At 43.6% G+C, this 24,529-nt stretch overlaps 2 protein-coding genes across 2 annotated transcripts in view; one reads left to right on the top strand and one right to left on the bottom strand.

The window, feature by feature from the left end:
- The window catches only part of LOC111958400 (uncharacterized), a 345,226-nt gene that overhangs the window by 172,056 nt on the left and 148,641 nt on the right, over window positions 1–24,529 (bottom strand). The window lies entirely within an intron of this gene.
- Window positions 1–24,529, top strand: part of LOC111958443 (uncharacterized) — a 126,857-nt gene that overhangs the window by 87,167 nt on the left and 15,161 nt on the right. The window contains exons 25-27 of the mRNA XM_023979702.2: window positions 3,320–3,629; window positions 17,550–17,680; window positions 22,760–23,943. Coding sequence (XP_023835470.2) covers window positions 3,320–3,629; window positions 17,550–17,680; window positions 22,760–23,943 — 1,625 coding nt within the window. The remainder of the gene's footprint in view (window positions 1–3,319; window positions 3,630–17,549; window positions 17,681–22,759; window positions 23,944–24,529) is intronic.

The raw sequence follows: 24,529 nt of genomic DNA on the forward strand, positions 1-24,529 counted from the left end.
CTGTAAAAGTGATGTCAATACTATGAAAACGACACAGCCTACTTTTTCGCCCCGTCCCTGCTCTCTTGCTATAGCATGTGTGTGTTGCTCTCGGAATGGGCATTTACTCTTATTCACTGCAAATTCAAATGAGCTACTGCCATGTATGATAAGGGAATTTATATGTTTAAAGTAATGATAAGAGAATCTGAATGACATTAAGAGTAATGACTAAAGTATTTCACCCTAATAGTTACAGAAGCTTAGACAATGTGTTTAGACATAATACTAGAATATTGTGAGACAGTGGGAACATTGTGTTTGTGTGTGATAAAGAGGAACTGACAACAGACATGTCTTGGTACTGTGAGACCAAAAGGACAGGAGATAAAGTTCCTCCACCCAGGGAGGAACAGATGCGCTTGTAGACTTGTAGGCGCTTGTTGGAGTTATATAAAAGGCTGTGCGCATTATATGACTTTAGAACGTTCTCGTGAATAAACAGCCAACCTTTTGCATACGCTGAGTCTTTGCCTAATTATTATTAAACCCAGGGTCTTACAAACCTCGGGGATCGGTCAAAGCTTAAGTAATGGTTAGTTATCATCACTGGGATTGAAAATTCTCGTGACAATGTAGAACATTTCACATCAGCTATGACTATGGAGTATGCACTTAGTTTGATTTAATTAGCTTTTCTGAAACGCTATCATACAGAAAATATTGCGCAACTGGAGAAGTGGCGGCTTGGTTACGCTCATTGTGTCACAAATTCAACAGAAATGTAGCCTATAGTTAAGCAATAAGGCACGAGGTGGTGTGGCACATGGCCAATATTTCACGGCTAAGGGCTGTTCTTTGGCACCATTAGCAGCCATTAGCCATGGTATATTGGCCATATACCACGAACCCCCGTGGTACCTTATTGATATTATAAACTGGTTACTAAAGTAATTAGAGCAGTAAAAATAAATGTTTCGTCATACCCATGGTATATGGTCTCATATACCATGGCTGTCAGCCAATCAGCATTCAGGGCTGGAACCACCCAGTTTATAATTCTAATGGAAGTTTAAGCTATGAAGCCTGTAAGAATTTTTGATAAGCTATTGGTGCTCATCCTGTCGAGCTGATATGTGCGTGTTGGTAGGCGCAAATTATGTGTATGCCTACGGCAGCATTTCGGATACACATGTAGTAGTGGGGCGCATGTATTTCTTGTGTTATTATATAAAGCAACGGTTGTGATTGCATAAGCCTACGTTTAGGTACATTTGAACAGTAGTAGGACCAATCTACCTTGTGTTGTTATGGCTCCAAAGCAATACTAGTTGTACTCCCACCCCCATGGATTTAAAATGTCCCCCTCTGGCATGTCATCCTGCTTCCAGGTCGGTTAAATCAAAAACACGAAGTGTCTGCGGCACTCCAGGGCCAGGGTTGCCGACATTGGGCCATCAGTAGTTACCACAGTCATAAAGTCATAAACCCAGGCTATTTCTACAATTTATCTTCTTAAAATGTGATTTTAAACCTAACCTTGACCTAGCTCTTGAAAACTCGAGGCAATATTCTGCATTCTCCTTACAGTTCAGCCATTAGCTTCGCCCACAACTGGCTCATGTGAACTACAATCCAGACGCTGTGTTTTAACGTTTAGAAACATCAATAATCATAGTTTGCGGTGTGGCTTTCGAAATATATGGCCCTTATCTTTCATCAGCGAGAAAGAATCATTCAAATATAAAAGATACATTTACTGTAGCAGTTTTGCACAGAACCATACAGCTACGGGTGCCTCCATCAGACCAAGCTACACTTGCCGAGTTATGCTTACATGCTGACTACACCGCTCATGTCGCGTGCTTTGCAAAATAAATTTAGACATACATGTTATTCAATTATTGCACCCACACTGCTCGCGAGCGTCTGCGTTGCCAAGGGCTAAAATAGAAGTCAGATCTATTTCTAACGCAGATCGCGCTGCAAGGCCTGCCTCTCCCATTTCCTCATTGGTTTGTAGAAGCAGGTAACATGCCATCTCCTCATTGGTTATATCCATCTGGGTGACTGAAAGACGAACGAGGTCAGTGGCGGTAATGCACCTAATTTATGACAGTTGCCAATAGCAATCTAAAGTCAAGAGAAGAAAAATCCTGGAAGGAAGAGAGATGACTAGAAACGATTCGGTTGACCGTTTTATGTGTGAATTAATTGGCGGAGTAGAGGACCTTGTGCATTTCAGGTAAAATAACAACTCAATTTTTATATCCCAGGACAAATTAGCTAGCAACAGCAAGCTAGCTGAAAAGGACAAATTAGCTAGCAAGTGCAAGCTTGCTAGCTAAATTTCCATAAATGTTTAATGCTTTTCGACCTGTCCCCAAATTAATATAATTGGTTCAGAGTTTGTTTTGATATTTTGACCTGCGTGTCATGATTGTGTTTGGTGTGGGGGGACAAAATACATTTATGCACGGCATGGTCATTACACAGGTGCACCTTGTGCTGGGGACAATAAACGGCCTCTCTAAAATGTGCAGTTTTGTCACATAACAATGCCACAGATGTCTCAAGTTTTGAGAGAGCGTGCAATTGGCTTGCTGAATGCTGGAATGTCCACCAGAGCTGTTGCCAGATAATTAAATGTACATTTCTCTACCATAAGCCGCCTCCAACATCGTTTTAAAGAATTTGGCAGTACATCCAACAGGACTAAAAACCGCAGACAGAGTGTAACCACGCTAGCCCAGGACCTCCACACCCAGCTTCTTCACCTGGGGGAATCGTCTGAGACCAGCCACCCGGACAGCTGATGAAACTTTTGTGTATTTCTGTCTGTAATAAAGCCCTTTAGTGGGGAAAACGTATTCTGATTGGTTTGGCCTGGGTCCCCAGTGGGTGGGTTGGTGGCTGGCCTGGATGCCAAGTAGGTGGGCCTATGCCTTCGCAGGCCCAGTCATGTGAAATCCATAGATTAAGGCCTAATGAATTTATTTCAATTGACTGATTTGCTTATATGAACTGCAACTTGTATGTTGCTTTTATTATTTTTTTCAGTATATATATATATATATATATATATAAATAAATAATGTGTGTTCCTAGCCCATGACTCCTCCGACCTGTGAACGGCAGCAAGCAATATACAACATAGCGTCTAGTCTGCCGGAAACTCACACTAAGAAGACATAAACGGAAGTGAACAGTGACCAAGTTAGCGTTTTTATTGCTGTTATTTAAACATTTATTAACACCCTAGAAAATACGAGTCTTTAACTGCACAGCATCACATACTTACCCCACGTAGTGTTTAATTCGCGTTGCAGACAGGACTTAGTTGATAGATGTTATCTACATAACGCTAGCTAAAATGTCTAACTGTATGGTTTATCACGCTCAAATAGCCTCCATCATGGAGGTGCTAGCGAATGCAGCCGTGGCAGAGATATGTAAAGTCGTAGACGACGATTATGCAGTGTTTCGTTTGGAAATAACTCAAAGCCAGAAAGAAAACAGAGGATTGCGGAGGAAACTACTGGAAATGAAGGTCGCACGGGAGCGCGCAGAGAGGACGACGCGAGAGCGCGTCCTTGCCAGTCGTCCCAATAGTGTCAAGATCTTCGACCGGTACAGGGGATTGGCAAGAGGTACATTTTGCTGAAGGCTGAGGATGCGCAGCCTGTCGCCGTTCATATATCGCGCAGTGCCTGTTGCCCCGTTCCTCTTTGTGTTACCAAGAATTTGGTCTTGGTCAGTTTTTGTATTGTATGGAATTATTCACCTGATTACTTAGCTATCTTGCGCAAATACACAATATCATATTCTAACCAGATTTGGGATTTTCTGCATTTCCTATTATTTAGTCAACGAAAACAATGTGATGCATAGAACATAACACATCGATCAATAAATAGTATATCAAGAAGTTATGAGACCTTACATCCTTGCCAATTGTAGACAGTGACAATATTGTACAATATACCATTGAGCATTGACAGTACCTAACCTAACCACCTCTTTTCCCCCAATCACTCTCTCAGGTGAAGGACATCTCACTGGAGGACACAGGAGCTCTGTGAAGACAGCGGAACACAATACATGGAGAGATGACCAACCAATCACTGTTGATGAAGGGAGTGGAACCTCAACCCAGCACGTTGTCATGATAGAGGTTAGTGTAATAGTTCTGCATAAAAAAAATAAAGTTACTTTGTAAATCGATGTGGCCTGGTTATCTCAGAAAGGCTCCCCCCAGCTTTCACTTGCTTAAATGTACATCCTCATTCATCTCCCATAGGGAAGCTTATGAGACTTCCCTACAACATTGTTATCCTTGTTATCTTCTTGTGTCAGTCTGCAGATGCAGAGGCTGCAGGTCCTGTGGTCAAGCAGGAGAGGTCTGAAGGAGAAGAAATCCAACGGCACAGCAGAGACATCCAGACTGGAGCGTCTGGAGCACCCCCTATAGCCACGGAGGACCCTACCACCACCCCAGCACAGCCAAGGGCCCGACGCAGCATCACGGAGGTCAGTGGAACGCCGAACGCCGTCCTCAAGTCAGAGACGGAGACCAAGACTTTAACACACAGGCAATTACACACAGGATCTGACCATAGATCAGACCCAGAGGGGCTGGGGAGACTGTGCCGTCCTCCTGCTCACGGCTGAGTATTTACCGGTAATTCACCAGAGCCAGAGGACAGTTCATTCCCATGGGGATGATGACGCATTAGACACTGGCGGTGATGATCAGTCTTGTTCTTACGCTACAGAGACGGACCCTGGTAACCTATCCTTGGGTTTAGAGACACAGACTGATCTGTCTAGAGGGGACTGGAACTGGTACAGTAGTAGTGTATCCTCTGAAGGGTGCCTTGATAAGAAAGGGGAGGTTATAGTGGTAGATGAGGTGACTGTGAAAATGGAGGGTGACGCTCCTACCACATGGAAGGCAGATAGTCACCTTGGAGACAGACACTCACAGGGCAAAGATTTCTTACATTATAGGGAAAGCTTAGAGACAAATCCAAACGTCGCGACCCACTCCCCTTTAGACGCATTCAGGAATCTAGACCAGTGTCCACGTTGATGGCACCTTCTGATTCACATGGCTGCGTCCTTTTTGATCAGGTATTGAACTCAATCGACAGGGCTTGAGCCCAGGCTCAGGGAGGAGGAGCCACATCAGGTAATAGTAAAAAGAAACGTTTCCTCTGCATGTTCTGTAACAAAGGCTTCAGCTGCCCCCAGAAGGTGGAGATCCACCAGAGGGTCCACACAGGAGAGAAATCCTTCAGCTGCCCCCAGAAGGTGGAGATCCACCATAGGGTCTACACAGGGGTGAAACCCTTCAGCTGCCCCCAGTGTGAGAAGAGGTTCTCCCACCAGGACACCCTGAAGAGGCTGTACCATTGAGAGCATCTTGACTGGCTGCATCACTGCTTGGTATGGCAATAGCACCGCCCTAGATCGCATTGCGCTGCAGAGCGTGGTGCGGACAACCCAGTACATCCAGGACCTCTATATCAGGCGGTGTGAAAGGAAGGCCCGGAAAATAGTTTAAGACTCCAGCCGCCAAGCTATAGACTGTTCTCTCTGCTTCAGCACGGCAAGCGGTACCGGTGCATCAAGTCTGACATCAACAGCTTCAAGCCATAAGCCTGCTAAATAGCTAACAAAATGGCTACATGGACCATCTGGGTTGACCCTTGTATTTTATTTTTGCATTGTCTCTATACACACTCGCGCACACTCCAGAACACACACAAACACCCAATTCATAATTTGCTCACACACACAATATGCACATACATTTATACTGACTCTACACCCACTCGCATACATTCATCATATACGCTGCTGCTACTCTGTTTATCATATATCCTGATGCCTTGTCACCTTACCCCTATACATATCTACCTCTGTCACTCCAGTATCACTGCAAATTGTAATATGGTACTGGAACTGACTGACTCTGTATATAGTATGCTTATTTATTTTTTCCTTATGTTATTTTTAGTATTACATTGTTATTGATTACTGTATTGCTGGGTTTAGAGATGACAAGAAAGGCATTTTACTGTACTTGTGCCGGCGACATTAAAACTTGAAGAAAGGAGAGAAAGGCCATTTGCCTGTACACACTGCAGGAAGAGGTTCTTCCGAGAGGAACTACCTAAGGATACACCAGCAGAGAATACATTCCACTCTATAAAATAGAAAGTTACCATTCCACACGATAGCTTCTGACGTTTAAATCAAACCCTGCATTAATGACAAAGATACAGTTGTGTCGTTGTCAGCAGGAAAAAATCCATAGCTTTTGTGTGACATAAGCCTAAAAAGTCTGCTTCATATTGCGTTTGTGCTGTGTAGGTTATATAATATTCACAGATTTTCCCAAAGACACTGTTAATGAATGCAGTTTATCAAGTTCAAGACGATTTTTTTTTTGTGTGTGTGGTTTTCATATAGTGTATTTAACACTTGTTTAATAAACACAAAATGGGATCTTTTATTCTTAGACTTTCTCTGAGACTCTTAGACACTAACAAACACCTACTGTACACGTCAAAATAGTTTGTCTGATGATGACTTTTGACTTATCATAGCTGACTTATTTTTACCCACAACAACATATTTATGTCCACCATGATGGGTTTAACAACAATGAAGTCCTTCTGTAACTACAGTACAGGACTCAAACATGGTGGGGATGGGTAAACACTCCATGTTGAAAGTGTGTTTATTATCTCTGTGTGTACGTACCTGAGGGAGAGTATGTCTGTGTAATCTGTATCACCTGTCTCTTCCAGGAGGAGGAGGGTCCAGAGGTGCTGCTGATGAATGAGGAGGGGTGTGAGGAGGGTCTGGGGAACCCTGAGGGGACCATGGTCATGGAGGACAACCAGACTACACCTCCTCCTGAACCCACAGAGGAACCAGCTGAGCAGCACAGGACCACACACAGTCTCACTGAGGTGAGCCCACTGTGAACTACTGTCTGAATGGTATTAGGTCAGGGTCCATATCCACAAAGCCTCTCAGAGTTGGAGTGATGATCTAGGATCAGTTTTGCCTTTTAGATCATAATGAATAAGACTATATAGACAGGTGAGGACCTGATACTCGATCAGCACTTCTACTCTGAGACTCTTTGTGGATACAGGCCCAGATCTTGATTAAGTGTGGGACCATGCCTTTCAATTATCAAACCATTGAAGATAGTCAAGTAGACAAATCAACTAACGTGTTTGCATAGTACTCATAGCAATCCCTCATTGCCCAATCAGAAGATTCTCTATAGCAGGGTGCTCATATCAGATTTCTTGATCCAACATCCTCTCACTCTGTATCTCTTACAGTCAGTAGACATGGAGGATGGGAAGCCTGATCTGCTGCTGGTCAAAGAGGAGACAATAGAAGATGGACCAGAGAGCATTGATCTGCTGAGTGGACTAAAGATGGGGGAGCAAGGTAAGAGAGACATGCATATACAGAACATAATAGATATACTACAATGGGAATAGTGATGCACCTGGCTATTATTTTCTCTTCATTCATCAAATTGAGTCAATACAATGTAGGTTTACATACTAAATTATAATGTATGAACTTGACCAGGTCATTAACTCATGCTATGTTTATAAAGTCTAATTTGAAACCTCTTCCTGCAGGTGATTGGCTGGAGGATAACAGAGAAGACTGGGTGGCCGTCTTAGATTCCCAGACCCAGACCGGTGCGGCCAAGGGCCCGCAGGACGATATCACTAAGCAGGCCAGGACCAGAGGCGACATAGTAGAGGTCAGTAGATTGGACAGCGTCCTCAACTCTGTATTGGGGAACAACACAGGGTCCATATTCCAGTTGAAACAGACAGTTGAAAACAAAACACCCAAACTTAGCCTTCATTACAACAGACTGGCTGAGACCAGGGTGAAGTGTAGATTTGTTCTGCGGGGACGGGGAGGTGTCTGTATGAGAACAGACACAGACTCGGCTAGCGATGCTCCGTCCTGCTCCTATAGTTGTGATTCAGAGAGACTGATGGGGCCTCAGGTTAACCCCCTAACAGGTGCTACCTTCAGCCTGCCTTCTATAGGATCTATCAACTGGAACATGGACCCTGTGACAACACAGACACTGGCCGTGTCCGAATACCCATAATAGCGTACTACATACTGTACTTAAACTGCATAGTATGTACTCATTGTCATACTATTTGTGACGTAATGTTCTGTAAAAAATATGCCGTATGCCATGACTGTTGCGTACTACTTTTCTACAGCTTCGCAAATATAACTGGGTAGCTTGGTTAAATATGAAGTTGTCGCTCAACAACTGCAAGCTTATCGGGTATCCAGCTAACTTCAAGTCCTACGAGCAGAAAATCATTGTCACAGATCAAAAGGAAAAATGTCTTCAATAATACATATCATAGCAAAGAAACGGGATTCAAACATGTAAAAATACATTTGAACGCATTAAATTGTTCACCAGCAATAGTAGCTTGTCAAGGTTAAGTTTTCACTCTCAATTTCTCAAATGACTCTCTCTAAAGTCTTGGCACCTTTAGGTTTGAATTTCAGTCTGATGGGGGGGGTGCTTAAAGGCAGGTGCTTGTATAGAAAACCTGAGATTGGTCACTTTCACTGGAGTGGACGAACTAACAAATTCCTGCCCTAGGCCAGTCCAGTGTTGTGATTGGCTATTACATAGCCTGCAACTTGTGTGATTGCTTGAGCCGTCTGTTTGTGGGCCTTCAGATGCAATACAGTGCCGTCTGTTTAGCTAGCTTGCCAGCTTGCCAGCTTAAATTCAAATAGGTGTACTATAACTTAAGTTGAGTGGAATCTACTCACTAAAGATAGCTAGCTATTTGTTCACCAGCAATGTTTGTCTGTAAAATGAAAGCAACGAGTCCACTAATTGAAGGCAGGATCCAATATTTACGGTATTAAGCCCAAGGACTCACGCACACAGCACATGGGGATTTTGAACTATATGAAGACCCCAAGGGGACAATCTGCTACCTGCTACAGTTCATACAGTACATAACAGGTCCCAAATAACAGAATGTAATCTGACGTGAATATGATAAACCAGCTAAACATGTCAGAATCAGCTTTATTCCCCAAATATATTTGCATGTACAGGAATTTGACTCTGAAATGGTGCTGCCACAATAAACAGACAAAATATATAGACTCAGAATTTCCACAGATCCACAAAACTTTAGACTAAACTATAAGCTACATGATAAATGATGCATGTAAGCGATATGCAGAGAGTGCAAAGAGCAATGTGCAGCTCTGGGATGATGGTGCAGGGTGCAAAGTCCATAGACGAGAGAATCATCGTGAACCAGGTGGCCGGTTGGTGAGGGCCACGGCTCGGTGGAAGAAACTGTTTAGGTGGCGGGGCGGGTTTTGGTCGTGATTGACCTGAACTGTTTGGAAGAGATGGTGGAAGGGGTCGGCGATGATCTTTCCTGTACGGTTCCTTGCCCTAGAGTCATGTAAGACCTCAATGGAGGGCAGGTGGCAGCCAATAACCCTCTCAGCAGACCGGCCAATCATTGCAATGATCGAGGAGGTGAGGGATGGACTCGATGATGGTCGTTTAGAACTGAATCAGTATACACAGCATTCAAAGGAGGACTGAGGTAAAAACAATGCCATGCATTCACCAAACATTGCACTGAGAAACAGATTTGATGTATAGTAATTGGCTGATTGGGAACCATCATTGTCTATCAATTACAGAATCTTGAACGATTTCAATTTGGCATTGAAAGTTTTACAGTCTAATACAGGGGTCAAATCGTATAGGGAGTTTCATCAAATTTCATCAGCAAGCCAGAGCCATCTGTGGAAAAATCATACGTAGAACAAAGATAAGCGCATCATTCAACATAAGATTTCACCTAAAACAATGACATGACCATGTCCCAATTAATCTCTGCTCAACTCCTCACTTCCTCTACTCGCATCCTTCTCAAAACCCATTTGAAGAGGTCTGAGGCGAGGAACCTTGGGTCGTCTCCTCCAATGGGGTTTTAGGAGGAGCCATGGCCTTTCCTTGCATCCATAGCTCTGTCTATGAATTTGAGAGTGGTTCACAGAAACAGTGGTGGGGAGTACGCTTTGTTATTGTTTCAACTGCTGTTGGTCGCTTTAAGAAACATGTAAATTAGCATACAAGTATGTTTAAGCGTACATGACTGTTGGGAGTGCGGTGCCATACCTTTAGCTCCCAGGTGCAGCAGAGCTGACACACTGAAGATGAAGTTGTGCCGGATGTCTTGACCACCCCCTGGCTGTTCTCCAGACAGCGGTAGCACTGGAACGAGTCCCAGGCACTGTTTGTGGCCACGTCACCTCCCTCAGTGAAGATCTCCAGGTTCTTACAGTGGGGCAGCAGCATAATCTATAGAGAGGGCAGAACGATACAGGAGATGGAATTAGATTAAGTATGGAGTGGAAGTCCCAATGTACAATCCTTGTACAATCCATAGATATTGGTAAAAAGGTCAACACCGACCTGTCTCCTGAGGGGGGGGGGGGGGGGCGAGAGAAAGAGAACAAGTTGTCAGGAAATGTCACAGTTCAAAGGGAGTTTAAATGTTTTAACACCTTACTGTTGCAACAAGGTAACAGTCCATTTGTTAAGACTGCTGTGGCTGTAGGCAACTACGGATGATAATTTAGCCAAATAATAACACACAATTTGGGACTGAGCCGAGCTGTACCAATCCACGGCACTTGTCAGTCAGCATGGCTCCTGTTGACTTAGCTACAAGCATTTTGCTACACTCCGCATTAACATCTGCTAACGCATTAACATCTGCTGTGACCAATAACATTTGATTTGACTTGAATGCTCTTAGTCAATCAATCACATTTATTTATAAAGCCCTTTTTACATCAGCCAATGTCACAAAGTGCTATACAGAAACCCAGCCTAAAACCCAAACAGCAAGCAATGCAGATGTAGAAGCACGGTGCTTGGAAAAACTCCCTAGAAAGGCAGGAACCTAGGAAGAAACCTAGAGAGGAACCAGGCTCTGCGGGGTGGCCAGTCCTCTTCTGGCTGTGCCGGGTGGAGATTATAACAGTACACGGCCAAAGATGTTCAAACGTTCATAGATGACCAGCAGATTCAAATAATAATAATCAGTGGTTGTAGCGGGTGCAACAGGTCAGCACCTCAGGAGTAAATGTCGGGACAAGGTAGCACGTCAGGTGAACAGGTCCAGGTTTCATAGCCGCAGGCAGAACAGTTGAAACTGGAGCAGCAGCATGACCAGGTGGACTGGGGACAGCAAGGAGTCATCAGGCCAGGTAGTCCTGAGGCATGGTCCTAGGGCTCAGGTCCTCCGAGAGGAGAATTAGAGGGAGCATACTTCAATTCACACAGGACACCGGATAAGACAGGATAAATACTCCAGACATAACAGACTGACCCCCCAAAAAATGTAATAATACAAATATGTAAATAACATTGAATTGCACATATTGAGGTATATACAGTACCAGTCAAAAGTTTAGACACCTACTCATTACAGGGTTTTTCTTTTTACATTGTAGAATAATAGTGAAGACATCAACTATATATTTTATGTTTGAGATTCTTCGAAGTAGCCACCTTTTGCCTTGATGTCTTCACTATTGTTCGACAATGTAGAAAATACTAAAAATAAAATAAAAACCCTGGAATGAGTAGGTGTCCAAACGTTTGACTGGTACTGTATATACCTCAATATGAGCAATTGTGCCTTACTTCATGTTTACTTGACATTAAGTTGTGAAGCTGTGTGTAATGTTGTATTGAACCTTTTCCAAAGTATTCTAAAATTCATTTTATCCAAGCGAGGGTACCAGATTTACAGAAAAGGTATAGTGTTACCATAGTGAGAAGTTATTCTTGTCACGTATCGTTTGTGCAATAAATGTGATTGTAATGCCATTTTGTTTAAATTAAATACTAAATTCACTCGGTGCTGTCTGACTTGGTTATTTTTGTATCATTGCAAAGATTCCAATGGCTCCATATTGTTAGGTACTTAAATCACAGTGTTAGAGATGGGCTTGACTGTGGTTAATATTTTATAATAATGTCATGTTTGTGTGTAAAGCAAAGAGTTTCTTACATAAACCTTTATGCTTTTCTGTACCATCTTTGTTTGCAGTCTGCAGTCCATGAAGACTTGCTGATATCCGGTGTTACTGGCGGGAGAGACTGGACCTCTGAAGCGGCTGGTCACAAACCCTGGCACCAGATTATGGATCAGGAGCCGTCGCTCTTCCTTCCAGAGTCAGAACCAGAACCCAACCGTGAGGAACAGAGACTCCACCACAACCACTACACAGAACACAACCAGTGGACAGGTGGACTAAACAACCTCAGTCCTGTTGGTCATCAGAGAGACAGAGGCTCCAGTCAGCAATCCAGTATGCAGCCCAGGCCCTTCTCGTCACGGTCTCAGTGCAGTGATGAAGCAGGGCCTGGGGCTGATAGAGATAGACCCTCCTGTTCCTATGATACAAACACCACAGTATCCATGATTAACAGAGCAGGTCACCCTGGGCTTCACTCTTCACAGAGAGCTGTGCGAGACCCCCCTGGTGGGAGTCTAACAGGAAGTCTGTCTTCTCCTTCAGGGTCACATCTAATGCCTGGTGACTGGGTCCATAGAAGGCCTGGACCTGGGTCTAGCCTTCCGCAGTTACCTCATGATTACACCACCAATACAGACAAGGTCAGGATGGGCGTTCACCTAGCCTATAACACAGCACACAATCCCAACAACACCCAAACAATGGCTAGAGGTCAAGGAGGGAGCTCAAAGACTAACCACTTGAGGGTGGTGACTCCCGTTTCTACCTCTGGTGTCATTGGGTCACAACGTGGGAGGCCGAGCATTAGGACGGACACCGACAAGCCGTACGTCTGCCCCACGTGTGGAAAGCGCTTTACTGAGGCTAACTATGTGAAGCAGCATCAGACCGTTCACACCCTTCAAGTGCAGACTAAACTACAAGAGCTTATCAGACATAGGAGTGTCCACAACGGGGAGAAATCGTAGCAGTGTGTCTTCAGATGTACGCAGGGGATGTCAGGGAATCATTCTTTAGCTGACATATTATAGTTATCATGTGAAGTGTCTTGGGGTAAGAGGGTAATTAACAACATACCCCCTCATTAACACTTTGTTAACTTGTTTTTAAGAGACAGTACATCTAGGCTAGAACAAGGACAGTTGAATATTTACCTTATTGAGGTGATGTCGATGGAATAGTCATTATATTATTTTCTACTCTATTCTTGCTAACACACTGTTCTTTCTAAACAAGTCTGCTCTCAGCTTGAAAGATACTGATCATAAGAGATTTGATGTGTAATGTAATAAGCAGTACCGTATTTCAAAGAACAGCGTAAATAACTTTATTTAACCACACCCTTTGAACTATTCGCCAACCAATAAGGACTACAGCCTTAACTTGTGGATTATGGAGAGTCTATGCTAATGGTGCCACGTCAGACACTCTACTCACTTGCACAGGTTCACCACAAGGGTGCCACCCCTCCTTTTTATTTTCTACACCAATGACTGAGTGCCCACGCCAACCGCCATTTTATGAAGTTTGCCGATAACTCAGTCCTCCAGCCCCTCCTCTCAAGAGCCTGACCATGGCCCAGCCATCCAGGACTTCATTGACTGGTGTGGCAGTACGCTGCTGGAGTTGAATGTCTTTAAGACAAAATACAATTATTGTCGACTTCAGGAGGAAGCCCGCCAGTTTGATGATCATTGATGGAGAGGAGGTGGACAATATGGACCAGTATAAATATCTTGGTACCATCTTTGATAACACCCGGAAGTTTGAGCAAAACACAGACGACCATCATCAAAATAGCAGACACAATACTTCCTCAGGAAACTGAACTCATTAAGTGTCCACAAATCAATATTGCAATCATTTTTACAGTTCTTTCAACGAGAGCATTCTGTGTTGTCCTTCGTATGCTGTTTTACATCCCTCTCTGTCAAGAACAGATACTGCCTTCAAGCCATTGTGAACACCTGCTCAAAGATCACCGGGCTGCCTTTCAGAAGTCTGGAGGAAAGCCTATGACATTGTGGAGGAGAGCACCGTGTCCTCAACCCGCAGCTCCATCTGCTCTCCTTTGGGACGTCGCCTGTGCTTTCTCAAGTGTTCCACCAATAGGCGCAGGGCATTGTTTGTGCCCGAGGCCAATCGCCTGGTTAACAGGACAATTAATGAAGACCTAGGGACTATTCTGGAGATAATTAATGGCAGGGCTAAACTAAGAACTGTGGCTACCATGGACTTAAAATGGCACCATGCACTTTTAACTGATGCCTTAGTTTTTTTTTGGGCTCTTACTTTAAAAGAAATATACTGTGTGTGTGTTTGTCCTGTCTGAAGCACCGTCAGCCCTGAACGAATTGCCTCTCGGGGATGAATAAAGTTGTATTCTAAGTTTTGAGAAGTAGAATTGTTGCGCTTTTCTTTTTCTTTCGTGCATCCTTTGCCTAGAGGCAGCGGGCGCTCCGTGTCACACTCCTCAGGATCGACCTGTGTCGTGCTTTGCTCTCTGGAGCAGGTAGCATTGAGTGTAGAGGTGGATCAACTGAAAATGAATATTTCTGGTGTTTGTGACGCCTGCCGTTTGTTGAGACGTAGATCCGGTGGCAATGGCAAGACTGAGAATACCCTATCTGTCTTGAACTATGACACAGAGTTTCTACCTGATAAGGTCAGGTTAGGTCATATTTGCTATTCTGTGAGGCCTATGTTCCGAACCCGCTATGGTGCTTCAGTTGCAAAGGATTCAGACACGTTGCAGCAATGTCTAGAGGGGAGATCCCACAATGTGAGAAATGTGCAGGAGGGCATAGTCAGAGAGTGTTGGGATAGACAGAATTCGAGTGGTGCAGAAAGTGTCCTATGCTGAGGCAGTGAAGAGAATAGAGGACAGCCCAAGGGTGAGTGAATAGGCCTGAAGAGAGAGCACCAGAGAGGATGAGTTTTAGTAAAGTAGGGTATCTTGCATTTATTGCTACGGTTATTAACTGTCCTGCACTGATGGAGTGTAAATCCCAGAAAATACAGTTAACTGCCAAAATAATGGAAACAATTGAGTAAATGAGGGATGCAAAGTATATTGAAAGCAGATGCTTCCACACAGGTTTGGTTCCTGAGTTAATTAAGCAATTAACATCCCATCATGCTTAGGGTCATGTATAAAAATACTGGGTAGGCCATTATTTTGGCTACCGTGGCTATGCCTCCATAGGATGACAATGTCCCCATTCACAGGGTGCGAGTGGTCACTGAATGGTTTGATGAGCATGAAAATTGTGTAAACCATATGCCATGGCCATCTCAGTAACCAGATATCAACCAACTTGAACACTTATGGGAGATTCTGGAGCGGCGCCTGAGACTTTTCCACCACTATCAACAAAACACCAAATTATGGACTGTCTTGTGGATAAATAGATGTCGCATCCCTCCAAATAGATTTCCAGACATTTGTAGAATATATGCCAAGGCGCATTAAAGCTGTTCTGGCTCGTGGCCCAACGCCCTATTAAGACACTTATGTTGGCGTTCCCTTTATTTTGGCAGTTACCTGTAGATGTGGCAGCAGTTACCTGTAGATGTGGCAGCAGTTACCTGTAGATGTGGCAGCAGTTACCTGTAGATGTGGCAGCAGTTACCTGTAGATGTGGTAGCAGTTACCTGTAGATGTGGCAGCAGTTACCTGTAGATGTGGCAGCAGTTACCTGTAGATGTGGCTGCAGCAGATATATTTTTGGGTGTAAGAGATTTTAGAAGATCTACAGAGGGTTTAAAGGGGACCATCCTTCCAGGCTGTTGGCCAGGGGGCTCATTTATAAACCGTGCATATACAAAATATATCTCAAAATGTGAGTGCGCCAGTTCATTCAAAGATCCATCAGAGGATGCACACGGGGGTAAAACCGTTCGGCTGCCACCTCTGCTAGGCCAGTTTCTCCACCCTGAAGCGGCCCCAGAGGGTCCACACTGGAAAAATTCTACAGCTGCCCCCAGTGTGAGAAGAGGTTCTCTCAACAGCACCAGCTAAAGAGGCACCTGCAGGTTCACACGGGAGAGAGGACGTTCACCTGTCAGAACTGCGGGAAGAGGATCTCAGAGGGGAGCTACCTTCAAAAATGCACACGGCCCATGTATAATGATATGTAATGTAGTATTAGTAAGTTTGTAATTCATTCTGTTGATTTTGGATGTAGTAGGGAGCTGGATGAGGTGAACGGAGGAAAGAATGAGTAGATTATATGGTGAAGGTTGGTGTAATGGTATCTGTAAAAATACTTCACTGATAAAGTGATCAGATGCTGGTATTTTATAAAGAGTAAAAAAAACTTGACAGAAAGTAGTCTAGATGTGTGTAATGTAATGTTTAACATTTTCCAAAGTATTCTGAGTGGGGGTACCAGATTTACAGAAATTGTAAAGTGTTAGCATAGTGTGAACAGTTATGTAGATGTAATAAAGTAATTCTTTATTTTCTTTCTAACACTGTTCATTCTGAACAAGTCTAAAACAAGTCATGAGCTTTGATGCATAATGTAATAAGCAGTAGCGTCATTCAAAAACAGCGCGCATACCCTATTCATTTAGCCACACCCTTTGAGCTATGATGCCAACCAATAAGATCCTTTCTCTTCAGTGTAAACGGAAGTGAACTGACCAAGAACAATTTCCACGTTAGCGTTATTGTTGTAATTTAGACGTTTAACACCATGGAACTCAAAATATGACTCATTTAACTGCACTACATTATATACTTACACCAGGCAGCGTTTAATTCGCGTTGAAGACAAGACTTGGTTGATAGATGTTATCAAGATAACGCTAGCTAGCTGCTAACAATGGCTAACTGTATGGTTTTTCACACTCAAATAGCCTCCATCATGGAGGTACTAGCAAATGCAGCCGTGGCAGACATCTGTAAACTCGTAGACGACGACTATGCAGTGTTTCGTTTGGAAATAACTCAAAGCCAGAAAGAAAACAGGGCATTGCGGAGGAAACTACAGCTACTGGAACTGAAGGTGGCACGAGAGCGCGTCCTCGCCAGTCGTCCCAGTACTGTTAAGATCCTCGACCGATACAAAGGAATGGCAAGAGGTACATTTTGCAAAAGGCCGAGGCTGTGAGACCTGTCGCCCTGATCCCCTCTAATGTGTGACTAGATGTGTCAACCACATATACGGTTAACCAGAACTGGGTCTAGGTCAGATGGATAGTATGCAATACTACCCCTGATTACTTAGCACAAAGACACTTGATTTACTGCTTTTCCCATTATTTACTCATTGAAAACCATATGATGCATGGAACATAATTATAATCAAATCTATGAATAGTATATCAAGAGGTTATGTGGAGTGTTATCTTACACCCTTGCCAAGTCTAGTGTACAATATAGTGTTGAGCATTGACAGTAGCTAACCTAACCACCTCTTTTTCCCAAATCACTTTCTCAGGTGAAGGACATCTCATTGGAGGCCACAGGAGCTTTGTGAAGCCAGCGGGACACAATACATGGAGAGGTGACGAACCAATCACTGTTGATGAGGGGAGTGGAACCTCAACCCAGCATGTTATCATGATAGAGGTTAGTTTAATAGTGTTACATAAAAATATACAGTTACTTTGTAAATCAAATGTGGCCCGTTCATTGCAGAAAGGCTCCCCTCAGCTATTCACTTGCTTACATGTACATCTGCCATAGGGGAGCTTGTAAGACTTCTTTACGACATTGTTATCCAATACAATTGATGTACCGGTAACAATCTGTGGGGCTGTTACGGTGATCAAATTACCGCCACACCGGCAGTCTTGAGTCATGACTGCAGCCAAAATCCACAACACTGTTTAGTCACGGAAACTAGGCTTCTCCTAGCTCTGATGCTGCTGATGGTAATTAGTAGCTTACCAAACTTGCTAACTGTCTGGTACGCAGCACTCTATTGTCCCTCTAACATCAATGCAAATGTAATCTAAAATCAAATCAAACACTTCATGAGAGCTCATGTTGCGCAAAATTTCAATTGGCTATGCAATTGCTTGAGAAAAGAGATTTGATGGCCTCTATTAATAAGAGAAGGAACCCATCAGCTTTCTATAGGCTAGGCCTACTATATTTGTTTCTCAACTTTCCTAATATTAAGCACATTGCTTCAGGAGTATAGCCTACCTGGCTGAGATGAAAATGAACCACAGGAAAAGAGTCCTCCATTCGCTATAGATGACATGTATTTTTTCCCCCTGCCCCTGTTCCCGAGACAGGTGCATGATAAATGGTCCTAAAACTAATTTCACACATACAGTCTATTCGGAAAGTATTCAGACCCCTTCACCTTTTCCACATTGTTACGTTACAGCCTTATCCTAAAATAGATTCAATATTTTTGCTCATTTATAAAAAAGAAAATACAGAACAGAGACCTTATTTGCATAAGTATTTAGACCCTTTGCTATGAGACTCGAAAAATTGAGCTCCGGTGCATCCTGTTTCCATTGTTCATCCTGGAGATGTTTCTACAACTTGGAGTCCACCTGTGGTAAATTCAATTGATTGGACATTATTTGGAAAGGCACTTTCCTGTCTATATAAGGTCCCACAGTTGACAGAGCGTGTCAGAGCAAAAACCATGCCAATAGAGCTCAGAGACGGGATTGTGTCGAGGCACAGATCTGGGGAAGGGTACCAAAAAAGTTTACAGTATTGAAGGTCGCCAAGAATACAGTGGCCTCCATCATTTTTAAATAGAAGAAGTTTGGAACCACCAAGACTCTTCCTAGAGCTGGCATCCTGGCCAAACTGAGCAACCAGGGGAGAAGGGCCTTGGTCTGACAAAGCTCCAGAGTTCCTCTGTGATGGGAGAACCTTCCAGACAGACAACCATCTTCGCAGCACTCCACCAATCAGGCCTTTATGGAAGAGTGGCCAGACGGAAGCCACTCCTCAGTAAAAGGCACATGACAGCCCGCTTGGAGTTTGCCAAAAGGCACCTAAAGGGCTCTCAGACCATGAGAAACAAGATTCTCTCGTCTGATGAAACCAAGATTGAACTCTTTGCCCTGAATGCCAAGTGTCACGTCTGGAGGACACCAAGCACTGCTCATCACCTGGGCAATACCATCCCTACGGTGAAGCATGGTGGCAGCATCATGCTGTGCGGATGTTTTTCAGCGGCAGGGACTGGGAGACTAGTCAGGATCAAGGGAAAGATGAATGGAGTAAAGTACACAGAGATCCTTGATGAAAACCTGCTCCAGAGTGCTCAGAACCTCAGACTAGGGCGAAGGTTCACCTTTCAGCTGGACAACGACCCGAAGCATACAACCAAGACAACATAGGAGTGGCTTCGGGCCAAGTTTTTGAATGTCCTTGAGTGGCCCAGCTAGAGCCCGGACTTGAACCCAATCGAACATCTCTGGAGAGACCTGAAAATAGTGAAGAAATAGTGATGGGGTCTGAATACTTTACGAATGCACTGTATATTATTTAGTATGTGAAAGACATGATTAAAGTAAGAATAGTCTGATGGATGACAATATTAGCCTTGTAATATTATGTATTATCACTTGTGAATGATGCCCAGCTTGTGCAGTAAGGCAAGAAACAGAGTATGCCTTTTTTCAGACTTTTTCAAATCAGTCACACACCTCATGTAGCCTAGCCCATATACCTATATATTGATAAAGTTTATCACAACTAAAGTGGCTAAATAACTTCTTAAAATTAAGCACATTCATCTTCTTTGCAACCGGTGTAGAGCCTAACTGGCATACATACAGTGGGGCAAAAAAGTATTTAGTCAGCCACCAATTGTGCAAGTTCTCCCACTTAAAAAGATGAGAGACGCCCTGAATTTCATCATAGGTACACTTCAACTATGACAGACAAAATTAGAAGAAAAAAAAATCCGGAAAATCACATTGTAGGATTTTTAATGAATTTCTTAGCAAAACAGTCACACTCCAAACTCCACTATGCCAAGACCAAAGAGCTGTCAAAGGACACCAGAAACAAAATTGTAGACCTGCACCAGGCTGGGAAGACTGAATCTGCAATAGGTAAGCAGCTTGGTTTGAAGAAAATCAACTGTGGGAGCAATTATTAGGAAATGGAAGACATACAAGACCACTGATAATTCCTCGATCTGGGGCTCCACGCAAATCTCACCCGTTGGGTCAAAATGATCACAAGAACGGTGAGCAAAAATCCCAGAACCACACGGGGGACCTAGTGAATGACCTGCAGAGAGCTGGACCAAAGTAACAAAGCCTACCATCAGTAACACACTACGCCGCCAGGGACTCAAATCCTGCAGTGCCAGACGTGTCCCCCTGCTTAAGCCAGTACATGCCAGGCCCGTCTGAAGTTTGCTAGAGAGCATTTGGATGATCCAGAAGAAGATTGGGAGAATGTCATATGGTCAGATGAAACCAAAATATAACTTTTTGGTAAAAACTCGTCGTGTTTGGAGGACAAAGAATCTGAGTTGCATCCAAAGAACACCATACCTACTGTGAAGCATGGTGGAAACATCATGCTTTGGGCTGTTTTTCTGCAAAGGACCAGGACGACTGATCCATGTAAAGGAAAGAATGAATGGCCATGTATCGTGAGATTTTGAGTGAAAACCTTTTTCCATCAGCAAGGGCATTGAAGATGAAACGTGGCTGGTCTTTCAGCAGACAATGATCCCAAACACACCGCCCGGGCAACGAAGGAGTGGCTTCGTAAGAAGCATTTCAAGGTCCTGGAGTGGCCTAGCCAGTCTCCAGATCTCAACCCCATAGAAAATCTTTGGAGGGAGTTGAAAGTCCGTGTTGCCCAGCAACAGCCCCAAAACATCACTGTTCTAGAGGAGATCTGCATGGAGGAATGGCCAAAATACCAGCAACAGTGTGTGAAAACCTTGTAATACTTACAGAAAACGTTTGACCTCTGTCATTGCCCAACCAAAAGGTATATAACAAAGTATTGAGATAAACTTTTGTTATTGACCAAATACTTATTTTCCACCATAATTTGCAAATAAATTCATTACAAATCCTACAATGTGATTTTCTGGATTTTTTTATAGTTATAGTCATAGTTGAAGTGTACCTATGATGAAAATTACAGGCCTCTCTCATCTTTTTAAGTGGGAGAACTTGCACAATTGGTGGCTGACTAAATACTTTTTTGCCCCACTGTAGGTGGTGCGTGAGTTTATGCATTACATGCATAAATTGCATTTGCGGTCACGTTTGAGAATGGTGCTTTCCCACTAATTGATTGCATTTTGGAACATCTGCGCTTATAAGCCACTCCTACTGCCGTTTGCGCATTGCTGTGCTTAAAATGTGACAAAATAGCCTAATAGTTTATCAACATTTTAAGCTACATGTTCTGATCTGTTGGCATCAGCCTCATTGCTTTTAAAATGTTTTTTTGGTGCGAGTGGTTGTATTAATCAATCGCATCCCACAACTGTCCCCAGAGTATGTTTGGAATATTTCTTTCTCACACAGAAGGAAAAGTTGACCAATATAATACGTCAACTTTTGTACAATGGGGGATAGTAGATTGACATAGGCTAGTGCTTTTGCTGTCCGTTAGGTCTACTCATCTTTTTGGCTGACAGTTCTTCAAACATCTGCAATATGTGCCTCTGAATTCGATAAGAAGGACACGCACAGTTGCATTCCTGATGTGTCTATCTCTACTTGTAGACTACTTCGGAGCTGAGATGTCTGTGAGAAGGACCCAATCAGATGACAGGCATTGGCTAATAAGAATTGTGATATGAGAGATCCATGTGAGTCAGTTGCTTCAGAGCACGGCGTTTGGCAACCGGGAGAGGGGAATTATGATAATTATATTCAGCCCAAGGGCACAACGGCCACTTTGGCCGCAAAAGGCGTGGATTTTGTTAGGGGCGTTACGGCCACACAAGGGGGATGCTGCCGGGAAATTAGAGGCATTATCAAGTGTTTGTCAAATTGTGAATGAGAGACTGATAAAGTGTGTGCAGCCTGCGCAAGAAACAGAGCAGAGCTCATGCCTTTCATGCAACTCTTCAATTCATCATTAGTTGCATCATGCAGCCTTATGTTTTAAAAATCTAAACATATAGCCCAACGTTTATCACAGCTAAAGTTGCATAAATAACTCAAATTAAGCATATAGGAGGACCTGTTTCTTTCTCAACCGCTCAACACAGAATAGCCGCATGTGCGCACTCCCTCTGAAATGATCCTTTCTATTTTATTCAGTTATGTTCAATTGTATTCTTCATACTATAAAATAATGCCACGGAATTCTAAGCAAATCTTATCTGCTAAATGTACTGGTGTAGCCCACAGCCATTTGGCATAGCCAGATCAGGACCTAACATAAGGACAGCTCAGAGTATGCTATTCTATTCTTCTGAAATAGACTACATTTTCTTCATATCATGTATCTTTAGGCCGGTCTAAAATAAATTATGGATTTATTGTGGTGTAGGCTATATTACATGGATTTATTAGGTCTGCATCAGTGGTTTGTAGGCGATGCGCGGAAGCCAGGAGATGCTTAATGTGTTTGTTGATTAACAGCCAATTACCGTGAGACTGGCAGTTACTTGCTTGACAATCACCGGCTGACAAAATGTCATGATCGTCACAGCCCTAACCTCCTCTCTTGTTGTGTCAGGCTGGAGGTCCTAAAGTCAAGCACGAACGGACTGAAGAAGAGGAGGGCCCACGGCACAACAGAGACATCCAGACTGGAGTGCTTGAAGTGCCCCCTGTAGCCACGGAGGACCTTACCACTTCCACAGCACAGCCCAGGACCCAATGCAGCATCACGGAGGTCAGTGGAACGCCGAACGCCGCCCTCAAATCAGAGACCGACACCAAGACTTTAACTGTAACGCACAGGCTCTTACACACAGGATCTGATCATAGATCAGACCCAGAGAGACTGGTGGTGGGGCCACTGGGCTGTCCTCCTGCTCCTCGCTCAGAGTATTTACCAGTATTTCACCAGAGCCAGAGAACGGTTCATTCCCGTGGAGATGGTGATGCGTTATACACTGACGTTGATGATCCGTCTTGCTCTTATGCTACAGAGATGGAACCTGGCAACATGCCCTTGGGTTTAGAGACACAGACTGATCTGTCTAAAGGGGATTGGAACCAGTACAGTAGTAGTGTATACTCTGAAGGGTGCCTAGATAAGAAAGGGGAGGGTCTGGTCACAGATGAAGTGACTGTGAAAGTGGAGGGCGACGTTCCTCAAACATGGAATGCCGATAGTCACAATGGAGACGGACACTCACAGGGTAGAGATTTCTTAGAATACAGAGAAAGCTTAGAGACAACTCAAAATGTCGCAACTAACTCCCTTTTACTCAGGGATCGTGACCCAGTGTCCATGTCGATGGGTCCTTCTGATTCGTATGGCCAAATCCTTTTCGATCAGGTATTGAACTCAAACGACAGGGCTAGAGCCCAGGCTCAGGGAGGGGGTGCCACATCAGGCAATAGTAAAGAGAAACGGTTCCTCTGCATGTTCTGTAACAAAGGCTTCAGCTGCCCCCAGACAGTGGAGGTGCACCAGAGGATCCACACAGGGGAGAAACCCTACAGCTGTACCCAGTGTCACATGCGCTTCGCCCAGTCTGGCAGCCTAAAGAGGCACCAGAGGGTCCACACAGGTGAGAAACCCTACAGCTGCCCCCAGTGTGAGAAGAAGTTCTCCCACCAGCACCATCTGAAGACGCACCTCAAGGTCCACACGGGAGAAAGGCCGTTCGCCTGTACACTCTGCGGGAAAAGGTTCTCAGAGAGGAGCTACCTCAAGATACACCAGCAGAAAAACCATTCCACTCTATAGCTTCTGATGTTTAGATCAAACCCTGCATTAAAGACAAATATACATTTAACGGTTGTCAGCAGAAAAGAACCACAGATGCATTTGAAATAATGAGAGTAACAGATTTCAGTGTTGAATATTCCTGAGTAGAATATTGCACTCAGACATTGTGTGATATTTAAGCCTAAAAAGTCTGTTACATATTGTGTTTGTACTGTGTAGGCTATATGATGTTCACAAATGCCTATTTCATTACTTCCATTTAACTTCTTAATTTTTTCCCATTTTTAATGAGTTAATAAATGCAGTTCATGCTTTTTTTGTTGACATGTGTATTTGTGGTTTTCATAATGTGTATTTAACTTATGTTTCATAAACACAAAATGGGACTTTACATTGTAAGACTCATTAAGACTCTTTAGTATACATCACATCTGATCTCAACCTATTCTGCATACACCTGACAGCACTTCATAACCATTATAGGACTAAATATACCTACATACTAACAAACACCTACTGTACATATCAAATAGTTTAGTCAGATTTGTCTGACATCATAGCTGACTTATATTTACCCACAACATCATATTTATGTCCACCATG

The sequence above is a fragment of the Salvelinus sp. IW2-2015 genome, linkage group LG34, assembly GCF_002910315.2.
Source record: "Salvelinus sp. IW2-2015 linkage group LG34, ASM291031v2, whole genome shotgun sequence".
Classification (NCBI taxonomy): Eukaryota; Metazoa; Chordata; class Actinopteri; order Salmoniformes; family Salmonidae; genus Salvelinus; species Salvelinus sp. IW2-2015.